This window comes from Corythoichthys intestinalis, chromosome 9, assembly GCF_030265065.1.
Source record: "Corythoichthys intestinalis isolate RoL2023-P3 chromosome 9, ASM3026506v1, whole genome shotgun sequence".
Lineage (NCBI taxonomy): Eukaryota > Metazoa > Chordata > Actinopteri > Syngnathiformes > Syngnathidae > Corythoichthys > Corythoichthys intestinalis.
The window spans coordinates 55,301,884-55,314,987 of record NC_080403.1 but is presented as its reverse complement, the minus strand read 5'-3'; the positions used below and the strand labels follow the sequence as shown (position 1 = coordinate 55,314,987).

The 13,104-nt window shown below is 41.0% G+C and overlaps 1 protein-coding gene across 1 annotated transcript in view; it reads left to right on the top strand.

Moving 5' to 3' along the window:
- The window catches only part of stab1 (stabilin 1), a 100,160-nt gene that overhangs the window by 62,493 nt on the left and 24,563 nt on the right, over positions 1-13,104 (top strand). Inside the window, exons 52-57 of the mRNA XM_057845207.1 lie at positions 672-818; positions 6,135-6,191; positions 6,254-6,443; positions 6,517-6,666; positions 11,124-11,228; positions 11,296-11,412. Of these exons, the coding sequence (XP_057701190.1) occupies positions 672-818; positions 6,135-6,191; positions 6,254-6,443; positions 6,517-6,666; positions 11,124-11,228; positions 11,296-11,412 (766 nt within the window). The remainder of the gene's footprint in view (positions 1-671; positions 819-6,134; positions 6,192-6,253; positions 6,444-6,516; positions 6,667-11,123; positions 11,229-11,295; positions 11,413-13,104) is intronic.

Below are 13,104 nucleotides of genomic sequence, written 5' to 3'. Positions count from 1 at the left end.
ACAAATATGAAAAGAAATCTGTTTTTTAACCTTGTAAAAAATGGAAATAAATTGTAAAACAAGAATACTTAAATTTTTTTCTTATCTGTCAATATTTTCAAATAAAATTACATTTTAAATAATTTTTAATATATACATAAAAGTGAAAAAAATTAAATATGTATAAAATTAGATTATGTACGTATGTATTACCAAAAAATAAATAATGTGTGAACATTCTAATTTATTGCTTAAAAAAACATATATGAATACATTTTTTAAAATTAATTTAATTTTTTTCGATCACTGCAAGCCTCCCCCAATCCAAAAAGTTTGGACATCTATGACCGTCAATGGCAGCCAATGTTAATTTATGAAATATCATTAAAGCTGATCCAACAATAGGAAGGTTTTTGCTCTGTTTTCTTAGTGTTGTAAGTAGTACTTTGACAAAGTTACAATGTGGAATCAGCTCAATTTTACAGCAACTCTGGGTCATCTATTAAAGTCAATGGCAGCCAATGATTTAAGTGGCACAAAAAATGAAGCTATAGACCGTTTTGAAGTCGACGACATCTTTGTCGACTATCGTTTGATAGTTGATAGTTTCATTCAGAGACTCATGGCAGTTGCTATGGGAACGATTGTTGTCTGGCGTTGACGCGGTTGTTGCTTCTTTGTTGCGGACGCAGGGCGACATATTGATCAACGAAAACGCGGCCAAGGTGGTGGAGCGCTACATGAGCTTCGACGAAGGCGTGGCCTATGGCATCGACCAGCTGCTGGAACCTCCCGGATTGGGGGCGCACTGCGACAGCATCGAGAACAGGACAACATATGTCAGTACTTTTAGTGCCTTATTTGGAAAAAAATGGATGTTTTTCCCAAGTTTTTTTTTTTTTTTTTTTTTTAATAAAATCTGAAAATAGATCATAAACTTCAAATTGGTGGATTTTAAAGTCCCTAAACCTAAACCTGTATTGAGTATATAAAAAATAAAATTAACGGAATCTTAGATTAAGCTGTTTTTCCGCAGTTAAAAAAAGGGAGAAATATAGAAAATTACAAATAAATAGATAAAATGCTTCTTTTTGGTCAATTTTTTAATTAAAAAAAGGGCAAATACTGAACATTAAGTGATTTTTGGTCACTTCCTGCTACTTTGGGAAACTTACAGGCCACTTCCTGTTCATTTTGGGTCAATTACGGGTCATTTCCTTTTCATATTGGGACATATCCGGGTCACTTCCTGTTGTATTCTGAACAGTCACAAAGAACACAAATCAGATCATGTGTGTCGATAAAGGGTATGAAAACGCAAAGGGGGTGTGAGCCAAGATAGCAAATATTGATAAAGTTAACAAAAAATCAATCAACATTAATGAGCAATTATCGAAAATAGATCGAAAATGACGAACATTTCCGAAAGTGTTCCGGAAACAGCCGAATGGGGCGGAAACGTCATAACAAGGAAACAAAAGGTCGAGGCAGGTGCCATCGTTGTTTATCGACGAGAGAGTTGCTTTCGTGTTTTATCAAAAAATCGCTAAAATGGTTCAAACCTGTCATGCTATGTGGTTTACAAATAGCCATTTGTCGCAATGTAGTACCGATGAGTTCCCGAACGCGAGAAAAAGAGCTGGACTACCCAGACCAGGGGTCGCGTTAACCGGAAATTTTCCGTCGTTGACCGGTTTTTTAAAACGGTGACGGAAAAAACTGAAATCCGTCAGTCATTTTGACAGGTTGCAATTCACACCCCAGACCACAGGGTGGCGAGTTAGCATATTAATTAGCTATTGTCTCTCTTAATGCATGACGTCGTTGGCTATTCTGTCAGAATATTGTAGCGTAACCGGGGTCTGGCGGCGGCACCGTGATTGACACATCAACGCGAGGTTCTTATTGGTGCACCCGGTGTGCCAGCGCGTCATCCAATTGATGGACAAGATTGCCGCCTATGTATAGACCCCAATCACATGATGTCACAACTCCGCCCCCCTGACTGGAGCCGCCATATTGTGTGTCAGTCAGTCATGTTTATACATTACTGCTACGTACATGCCTCCTATTACGGCATGTTTTTCTGCTCGTCAATATTAATAATCAAAATGGTGAAGGCGTGTGTGGCGGTTGGTTGCTGTAACAGAGAAGATAGACGGAGAGACTTGAAGTTCTACCGTATTCTGAGAGACGCGAAGATGAGAGCGAGATGGACTGCTGTAATTCGACAAGAAATCTGGGCACCAAACGATCACCACAGACTATGTAGTAGTCTTTTTATATCTGGTAAGATGCATTTAATATATATTTAGAAGATTTTGGGCTGACAACCACAATTAAGATCATTGTGTGACGTTGGTGATTGAGGTCTATATCGTTGCCTCCTTTTCTTTGGGGGCGGAGCTGTTGGCGGTAAGCAGAGTAAAAAGGGAGAAAGATACCACGACTTCCGTGTCTAATTTTTCGCCGCCAAGCAAGCGTTAAAATATTAATTAAAAATGAATGAAAACTAAATACTATTGAATATGTCATCATTATCATTTTAAAAATTTAAGTGACGGGTAAAAATAGACTATGACCGGATTTTTATGACCCTGTCAGTCAAAATGACAGACAACGAAAACGTCTAGCGCAACCTCTGACGCAGACAATGAGTAAAGTTCGTCAGTGCTAAGAGGGCTAATTTTGCAATTTTACAGGGAAACGGGAACCTGACGAGCCAGAGGATGTGCCTACAACCTCAAAGAAAGCAAAATTTATGCTACTTCCCAACCAATAAAGACCCACGAACTGCGAAGGAGTGAATTCGTGACCCGTATGTGAATAAATCGAGTGATTCGAGCATGTCTGTGGAACAGGAATATCAGCTTGTAGAGATCGCAAATCACGGCGACTTAAACGTACATTTGAGACAACAACTCTACCAAAGTTCTGGATTAAAGTCATTTCGGAATATCCCGACATCGCTTGGAGCGCGCTGAAAACTGTGCTACAATTTCCAACATCGCTAGCTTGATGCTAGCTTCTCTCACTCTCCCATCTCGTCTCAACGAAACAAACTCAGCCCTCCCACTGATTCAGCGGGTGAGTTGTATTTTTTCCCTGCACTTAACACGACGGGGCTAAAAACAAATGCAATTTTATATTTGCTGTATTTTTCTGCCGCACATTGCCGGTGTTCTGACAAAGTTGGCATGCGCGTAACGTTAAAAAGGACCGCGAATGCAGCGATTCCTAAGTACACACTACAAACTTTCTTTAAAGAAAGGAATATTAACTTACGTTTGCCATGTTTGGCGCACGCAACAACTGCACGTAGCCCTCTCACTTAACGACTTCGCCGTGTCGTTAAGCGTTAATTTACGCCATTTCCGTGTTGCACATGTATGTTTGTGATGCAAATAGTTATTTAGCACCATTGGATAACATTGAGAGTCCAACTGAATATAAAAGAGGTCCATGAAAAAAAGACCCAAATCACACCGGTCCGTGGTAGGGATGGGAATCGAAATCCGATTCCAATTCGGAACCGGTTCCGAGTGTTTCGAGGCCTCGACATCACAATGAAAAAGCCTTAACGATCCCTTTAACGATTCCTAAAGACGCGTATTGCGTCGTGACGTGTCTTGTTGTCCAGACGCATCAAACTAGCATGGCGGCAAGAACCACTCGCTCCAAAGTTTGACAACACTTCACCAGGAAAGAGTGTGAAAATGAAAGGTTACGACGGGTAAGCACGAGCATTGCAGCCATAAACATAACAATGACAGCACGTAGGTTCAAACGCTCGAAAGTGTGTCTTCACTTCACGAGGAAAAATTACAACAAAGCGACTTGCAGTCATTGCAAGGTGGAGATAACTGCATCGGGAGGGAATACGACTGCGCTGTCCTCACAGAGAGGCTAAGGCTCAGTTCTGGCTATACAGCTAGCTAAACTCCCAAATGACGATGCAGAAGACGTTGGTATAATTTGCTGACTTTATTCAACCATCACTTGAAGAGTGAAACTAAGAATAGAAATGAAACAAATCAATTTCGTCCCCAATAACAAACAGGTTTGCATCAACGTAAATCAGCGATGATTAGCTGCTAATAACAGTATGGTTAGCATTCGTTCGCTAGCATTAGCACATCGTTCAAACCACTACACAATTGGATTTAAGTGTCCGATCGCGAGTGAAAACACAACAACAACAACACAAAAGATGATACATACAGGCGTTGCCTCTGTAGATATTAACATTAACAAAGAACGTAGGCTCGAAGTGTTTCCCTCTCTCACTTCGCTCGCTCACTCGCGTGGATGCGGCATTTCTTCGGGTGCCCAAACTGCGGGCTGCGGCCCAAATACGGCCCGCCTCCACATTTGGTCCGGCCATTTTGAATTTTTTTTTTTTCCTCAATCGTGTTATTTATTTCCTGGCCTTTTTCCTTGAAGAATTCAGAGAGGGTTATTTGGTTATTATCTATTTAATCAATCGTGTTTTTATTATTAATTATTATTATTATTTTTATTTTATTTACTTTCATTCCGTGAAGAATCCAGAAAGGGTTATTTGATTGTGGCTTTCTGAAAAACAATATTTTTTTACATTTATGCACTTCTGCAATCGTCACACTTTTTCTTTTACAAACTGACCCCAGCCCCTCATCAGAGAAGAGAAAAGTTATGTGGCCCTCACAGGAAAAAGTTTGGGGACCCCCTGCTTTAACACATATTGCCAAAGGCAGAACAACAACCTATCTGCCAATATATACCAATATTTTTTATTGCTATTAGATAAATGTTTCAGTAAAATGTTACACATTCCTGTGTATTTGCCACTTATTGCCACAGTTAACATTGAGGCTGTGGGCCTCTTTTGATCTCGTTGTGAGTTTGTAAGGTTGTGAGTTCTGATTTAACAAACTCGATGCCAATCAAAACGTTTGTTCTTCTTTTTCCCCAAATTAGAATCGATAAGAGAATCGATAAAGAATCGAATCGTTAAGCAATATCGATAATGGAATTGGAATCGTAAAAATCCTATCAATTCCCATCCCTAGTCCGTGGTGCAAAAAAGGTTGGGACCCCTGCTCTAATCCCATTCATATTTGTGTCGGTTGGCAGAGCGAAACCGATGATAGCATATTAAATGATAATTATTCTATACATTACTTTATTTTGCGGTCACGGTGTATCAGCTTCACAAAAAGAAATGCAAAACAAACCATTCGGTGATTCTGTTGCCGCCGGTGTTTCATCAGTGTGATTGCTCCCCTCAATGATCCTTTCATTAGGCTGCATTGGCTTTCGTTTGGGCTCAAATTGAGAACCCAAAACACCAAAGAAAGGTTCATAACTCTCCTCGTCACCATTGGAATAATGTTCGTTACGTCGGCTTCGTCGCTGCAACTAGAAACGTAATTGTCCGCCATCATCGCCGCCATTCAATACTAAAGCACTGAGCCGGTTGTTTCCTTGTTTTGATGTCACGCCCACAATCTGCCAGATTTACGGGATCTCGGGGGCGGGTCTTTTTAGCTTGAAATTGACCCAAATTTCTCTCATTTTCTTGGTGTTGCGATGTGTGTAATTACACGAAGTGACATGATATGAATCAAAAAGGCATTCGTTTATGGATAAATGATGGAATATTAGCATTTCCCCAGGTGTTGACATACACTATAATGTAGCCCGGTCTGAACAGACCCTGATCTGACTTGGACAATTGCTATGTGGATTCGATCAGTCTCACGAAAATCAGATTTCTGTGTCTTTTGACTGGTCAGACTCCAAAAGAGAAATCCAGTTTCAATCCGGATTGGCTAAAAATTAGATTTTGCCTGCCAATTAGTAGATACTGTATGTCTGCTGCCTGAATGCAGGTTTCAATGTGTCTTGCAAAAATCTGATTGCTATTTTTCGTGGCTATCCTGACTACAAAAGCACCATCCAGTTTCAATCCAGATGGGATAAAAATCCAATTTTGCCTGCCAGTCTGAACAAGGTCTCAGTCTGATTTGGACACATGCTAAAAAATAGTGTGAACAGTCAGTTTTAAAAATCAGATTTGTGAAGGAATCTGAGTGGAATGATATGTCTGCAGTCTGAACGCAGCCTTAATCATGCAAAAAATGACGTATACAGTCTTGATTGTATGTCAACAGGGGCGCTGCGGCCGTTGTCTGTTCCCCCCGCCCTGCCCCATCCGCCATCAGGATACGGTAAGGAAGCCCCTCCGCTGCAATGCCGTCCTCAGAATCCGATGCCACGTGGCGTGTTTCAGGGCCGCGTGGAAAGCTGCTCCAGAGGGCGAAACAAGTACTCGCTGGGCTACATGCACTGGGCGACCGAGCTGGACGACAGTCCCTTCGCCTCACTCAGCCGCCTCCGAGGCTTCGGCTGCAAGCGCGTGTGTCGCTACCCGGGCTGGGTCCAGAAGTGCTGTGGGAACCACTACGGCAGAGACTGCCAGGGTGAGCCCTAATCGGGGTCTAATGTTTTTTTTTTTATCTGGGCTGAAATAACTGCAGCATTTTGGATGCGCAGTGTGCCCGGGTGGCCTGGAGTCGCCGTGCGGCGGGAACGGCAAATGCGAGGACGGCTTGAGCGGGACGGGGAAGTGCAACTGCTTAAGCGGCTTCGAAGGGAAGGCGTGCGAGATGTGCGCGTCGGGACGTTACGGCGCAAACTGCACAGGTTGGTTGATTAGGGGAAAAGTATCCGAAAAGCGAGGGGCTGGACCTCCTCTTCATCTGGGTTGTCAGTTGTGGGTTTGGAAGGGTCAGGGGTCTGGTCCCACGCTACCCCGTGGCGACCTGTCGGCGTTCTCCTGCGCCCGCCTTTTCCTTTCTTTTCTACCTGGGCATTCTCCTTGGGTCCTGATGCCAGCTGGGTGTCTCCGGGTGGGATCCTTTCCTGTCCTAGGCTTAGTGGGCCGCGAGGGTCCCATGCTGTGCCGTGTCGGTTTGGGGACGGCAGTGGTGGCTGGGGGTTCGGTGTGGGCGGGTTTTGTTGGGGTGGGTGTCGGGGGCAGTGGCACGCCCCCTCATCCCTTTGCTGCAGGCTAGTTTAGGGGGGGTCGATGGTCCGGGGGACCGCCCTGAGTGATGTCCCCTTTGCCGGAGCTGCAGGAGGAAGGGTGGGCAGTGCTTACCTCCCCCGATTGACTGGGGTGGTGCCACGGCTTTGAGGCGGCCAATATGTATGTGTGTATCACTGATGAACCCCATGGAGTAACATGTCAAATTGAAGGCCACAGCAAAGACCTTACACATATGCAACTATAGTCCTAATTTAACACCGTATAACGTCGTAGTAGACAAAAACACACTTTAGATGTTTCAGGTGATTGGTTTAAAGTAAAAATTTATCAGTGATGAACCATATGGAGTAACATGTCAAATTAAAGGCCTCAGTGAGGACTTTCCAGATATGTAACTATGTTGTTTTTTTTAACACTGGATAATGTCTTAATATACAAAAACATAAATTTAGAGTTTTAGGTGTGTGAATAAAGTCAAAATTTATCAGTATTGAACCCTGTGGAGTAAAATGTCAAATTGAAGGCCACAGCAAAGACCTAACACATATGTAACTATATTCGTAATTTATCCGCATATAAGGTCATTGTAGACAAAAAACACACTTCAGATGTTTTATGTGATCGATTAAAGTAAAAAATTATCAGTGATGAACCCTATGGAGTAACATGTCTATTTAAAGGCCTCGGTGAGGACTTTCAAGATATGTAACTATGTTGTTTTTTTTAACATTGGATAATGCCTTAATATACAAAAATACACATTTGGTCTATTAGCTGTTTGATTAAAGTAAAAAATTTTCAGTAATAAACCCTATGGAGTAATATGTCAAATTAAAGGCCTCGGCGAAGACTTTACACATCTGTAACTATATTGCTAATTTAACTTCGTATAATGTCGTAGTAGACAAAAACACTTTTTAGATGTTTTAGGTGATTGGTTAAAGTAAAAATTTATCAGTGATGAACCATATGGAGTAACATGTCAAATTAAAGGCCTCGGAGAGGACTTTCCAGATATGTAACTATGTTGTTTTTTTAACATTGGATAATGTCTTAATATACAAAAATACACATTTGGTCTATTAGCTGTTTGATTAAAGTCAAAATTTATCAGTAATAAACCCTATGGAGTAATATGTCAAATTAAAGGCCTCGGCGAAGACTTTACACATCTCTAACTATATTGCTAATTTAACTTCGTATAATTTCGTAGTAGACAAAAACACACTTTAGATGTTTTAGGTGATTGGTTAAAGTAAAAATTTATCAGTGATGAACCATATGGAGTAACATGTCAAATTAAAGGCCTCGGTGAGGACTTTCCAGATATGTAACTATGTTGCTATTTTAACAATTTGTCTTAATATACAAAAACACCTCTAGCGTTTTAGGTGTGTAATTAAAGTCAAAATTTATCAGTATTGAACCCTATGGAGTAACATGTCAAATTAAAGGCCTCAGCGAAGACTTTGCACATTCATTCGTAACTATATTCCGAATATAACATAGTATAATGTCATGGTAAACAAAACACACACTTTAGATGTTTTAGGTGATGGTTTAAAGTCAAAATTTATCAGTATTGAACCCTATGGAGTAACATGCGAAGGCTTTGCACATATATAACTACACTCACCGGTCACTTTATTAGGTACACCATGCTAGTAACGGGTTGCACCCCATTTTGCCTTCAGAACTGCCTCAATTCTTCGTGGCATAGATTCAACAAGGTGCTGGAAGCATTCCTCAGTGAGTTTGGTCCATATTGACATGATGGCGTCACAGTTGGTGCAGATTTGTCGGCTGCACATCCATGATGCGAATCTCCTGTTCCACATCATCCCAAAGATGCTCTATTGGATTGAGATATGGTGACTGTGGAGGCCTTTTGAATACAGTGAACTCATTGTCATGTTCAAGAAACCAGTCTGAGATGATTCCAGCTTTATGACATGGCGCATTATCCTGCTGAAAGTAGCCATCAGAAGTTGGGTACATTGTGGTCATAAAGGGATGGACATGGTCAGCAACAATACTCAGGTAGGCTGTGGCGTTCCAACGATGCTCAATTGGTACCAAGGGGCCCAAAGAGTGCCAAGAAAATAGTCCCTACACCATTACACCACCACCACCAGCCTGAACCGTTGATACAAGTCAGGATGGATCCATGCTTTCATTTTGTTGATGCCAAATTCTGACCCTACCATCTGAATGTCGCAGCAGAAATCAAGACTCATCACACCCAGGCAACGTTTTTCCAAACTTCTATTGTCCAATTTCGATGAGCTTGTGCAAATTGTAGCCTCAGTTTCCTGTTCTTAGCTGAAAGGAGTGGCACCCGGCGTGGTCTTCTGCTGCTGTAGCCCATCTGCCTCAAAGTTCGACATACTGTGCGTTCAGAGATGCTCTTCTGCCTACCTTGGTTGTAACGGGTGGTTATTTGAGTCACTGTTGCCTTTCTATCAGCTCGAACCAGTCAGGCCATTCTCCTCTGACCTCTGGCATCAACAAGGCATTTCCGCCCACAGAACTGCCGCTCACTGGATATTTTTTCTTTTTCGGACCATTCTCTGTAAACCCTAGAGATGGTTGTGCATGAAAATCCCAGCAGATCAGCAGTTTCTGAAATACTCAGACCAGCCCTTCTGGCACCAACAACCATGCCACATTGAAAGTCACTCAAATCACCTTTCTTCCCCATACTCGGTTTGAACTGCAGGAGATTGTCTTAAACCATGCCTAAATGCACTGAGTTGCCGCCATGTGATTGGCTGATTAGAAATTAAGTGTTAACGAGCAGTTAACAAAATAGAAAATCACATTGTTTGATTCTTAAAGAATTTATTTGCAAATCATGGTGGAACATAAGTATTTGGTCAATACCAAAAGTTCATCTCAAGACTTTGTTATGTACCCTTTGTTGGCAATAACGGAGGCCAAACGTTTTCTGTAACTCTTCACACTCTGTTACTGGTATTTTGGCCCATTCCTCCATGCAGATCTCCTCTAGAGCAGTGATGTTTTGGGGCTGTCGTTGGGCAACACAGACTTTCAACTACCCCCACAGATTTTCTATGGGGTTGAGACCTGGAGACTGGCTAGGCCACTCCAGGACCTTGAAATGCTTCTTACAAAACCTTTGCAGAAAAAAAGCCCCAAAGCATGATGTTTCCACCCCAATGCTTCACGGTGAATATGGTGTTCTTCGGATGCAATTCAGTATTCTTTCTCCTCCAAACCCGAGAACGTGTGTTTCTACCAAAAAGTTCTATTTTGGTTTCATCTGACCATAACACATTCTCCTAGTCCGCTTCTGGATCATCCAAATGCTCTCTAGCGAACCGCAGACGGGCCTGGACATGTACTGGCTTGAGCAGGGGGACACGTCTGGCAGTGCAGGATTTAAGTCCCTGGCGGCGCATTGTGTAACTGATAGTAGCCTCTGTTACTGTGGTCCCAGCTCTCTGTAGGTCATTCACTAGGTCCCCCCGTGTGATTCTGGGATTTTTGCTCACCGTTCTTGTTATCATTTTGACGGCACGGGGTGAGATCTCGCGTGGAGCCCCAGATCGAGGGAGATTATCAGTGGTCTTGTATGTCTTCCATTTCCTAATAATTGCTCCCACAGTTGATTTCTTTACACCAGGCGTTTTACCTATTGCAGATTTAGTCTTCCCAGCCTGGTGCAGGTCTAGAATTTGGTCTCTAGTGTCCTTCGACAGCTCTTTGGTCTTGCCCATTGTGGAGTTTGGAGTGTGACTGACTGAGGTTGTGGACAGGTGTCTTTTATACCGATAATGAGGTAAAACAGGTGCGATTAATACAGGTAATGAGTCGAGCCTCGTTAGAAGAAGGCAGCCAGAAATCTTGCTTGTTTGTAGGTGACCAAATATTTATTTTCCACTCTAATTTGGAAATAAATTCTTTAAAAATCAAACAATGTGATTTTCTGTTTTTTCCCCCCACATTCTGTCTCTCATGGTTGAGATTTACCCATGTTGACAATTACAGGCCTCTCTAATCTTTTCAAGGAGGAGAACTTGCACAATTGGTGGTTGACTAAATACTTATTTGCCTCACTGTACATTTAAAATTTTCCCTTTGATTCCAGCATGCGACTGCGGCAAGCAGGGACGCTGCGATGAAGGAATGGACGGCTCGGGCCGGTGCGTGTGTACGCCGGGCTGGAAAGGCGAGCGGTGCGAGATCGATTTAGGTAAGTGCCAATGACGCCCGGTTCCGTTTTACACTTTCGACAGACGACTTCATGTTTTTCTCTGTAGGTTCCATCCCCGAGGAGTGTCGTCCGTGTGACCTGCACGCCGATTGCATTCCAGGCGTGGGCTGTCAGTGCAAACCCGGGTTTGAGGGCAACGGCACCATCTGCGTGCCCGTACCGCGTGAGTGCCACCCGACTGATTTCGCTCTCGCCAGTCAATTCGACCGTCTACCTCCAGGCCTAGCGATAGACGTCCAATACATTTGGACCGGGAGGGAACGGCAGTGAGCAAATGGATTGGGCGGCTATTGCTGTTAATGGCGGCCAATCATAAATACACACACATAAAAATAAAGTGTCCGTATATTTTATGTATTTTGTCTTCGAAAAAAAAAATTTAATAAAATGTTCAAGTGAAAAATATAATGGATTATTCTAAATGGAAAAACTAAATTTAAACATATTTTAAAATTAATAAATAAATGACACAAAAAATCAAGTGTGCATATTATTTTATTTTTTTATTTGTATTATTTGACATAATTATAACAAAACATTTTAATATAAAAAAATATAAAATTATTTTAAACAAAAAGGTATGAAAGGAAATATAAATAAATGATAAAATAAATACATTTCAGAATATTTTTTAAGTTAAGCTTTTGTTTCAATATATATTTATACAGTATGTATACATATAAATATATATATATATATATATATATAATTATCAATATTATATGTTTAAAAAAAAGATTTTTCATTTTCTATTCATTTCTAAGCTTTTGTTTTAATTACATATGTATATAATGATTACATATCATTATTTTTTTTTATAATATTACTGTCATTTTTATTTCATTTAATCTTCGAAATATAATAATAAAATATTTTATTTTTATTTTATTATAAATAATCTCAAATTAAAAAAAATATTTTCATTTTAAATGTAGAAATTATTTATTTTTTTAAATTCATAAAATAAAACAAACAATTAAAAGACTATTAATTCATAATTTACCATTAATTAATAATTAAATTATCATTATTCATTTAATTTTCTCACATGTTTAAAAAAAAAAAAGACTTTTTTGCAATTTTGTAATAGAAAAAACTGCGCAAGAAATTACATAAGAGAATTATATTATTTACATTTTTTTAGTCAAAATTACACAGGGCCCCTAAAGGGACATCGACAGAAATAAAGTAATTTTGTGTGCACAAGAGTGCGCAACAGAAATCTGGTAAACGTAAGCATTATATAGCATTTAAGCTAGCTGACTTTTGCTATGTGTGGTTCTCTTGATATGCCTTTGGGGGCCAAAAGGTCAAACTTTTAAAAGCTAGAAAAAAGCTTCGAAAAGTTTGACAATTTATTCCAAGTCGACTGTAATCAAACAGCAAGGACAAAAGAGCAAACAGACCCAGACGAAGAGGAAGGCTGGATCCAGGATCACTATATCCCAGGTCAACAAAAGATTCTCGAGAAAAATGACAACAATTAGTTAAACATTTAGTCTTTTTAAAGGCTCTGGTGAGGCGGGCTGTGGTCAGGAAGAAGGGTGTGGGCGTTGTTTAGAGTAATTGTCTGTTGTGGATTGGGCAGGAGAGTTCGGGTGTTACCGTTGTCAGGGCACAAGAGTTGAGGATTTTGTCAGCCTCAGCACCACGTGAGTGCTGAGTGTCAACTTCTCAGTCGCGGGTTCCTCAGTTATCAGATGTTCCTTGTGTAAGGAGAGGAGAGGATGTCCTTTCATTGTTCTGGACTGTCCGTTGTTGGTTACCAGAAGAGCTGATTGCGGGATTTGGTGGTCCAGATGTCTTGGCCATCCCATGCTTGTCTCGCTCTGTCAGCGTCAATCTCGCTCAGTCA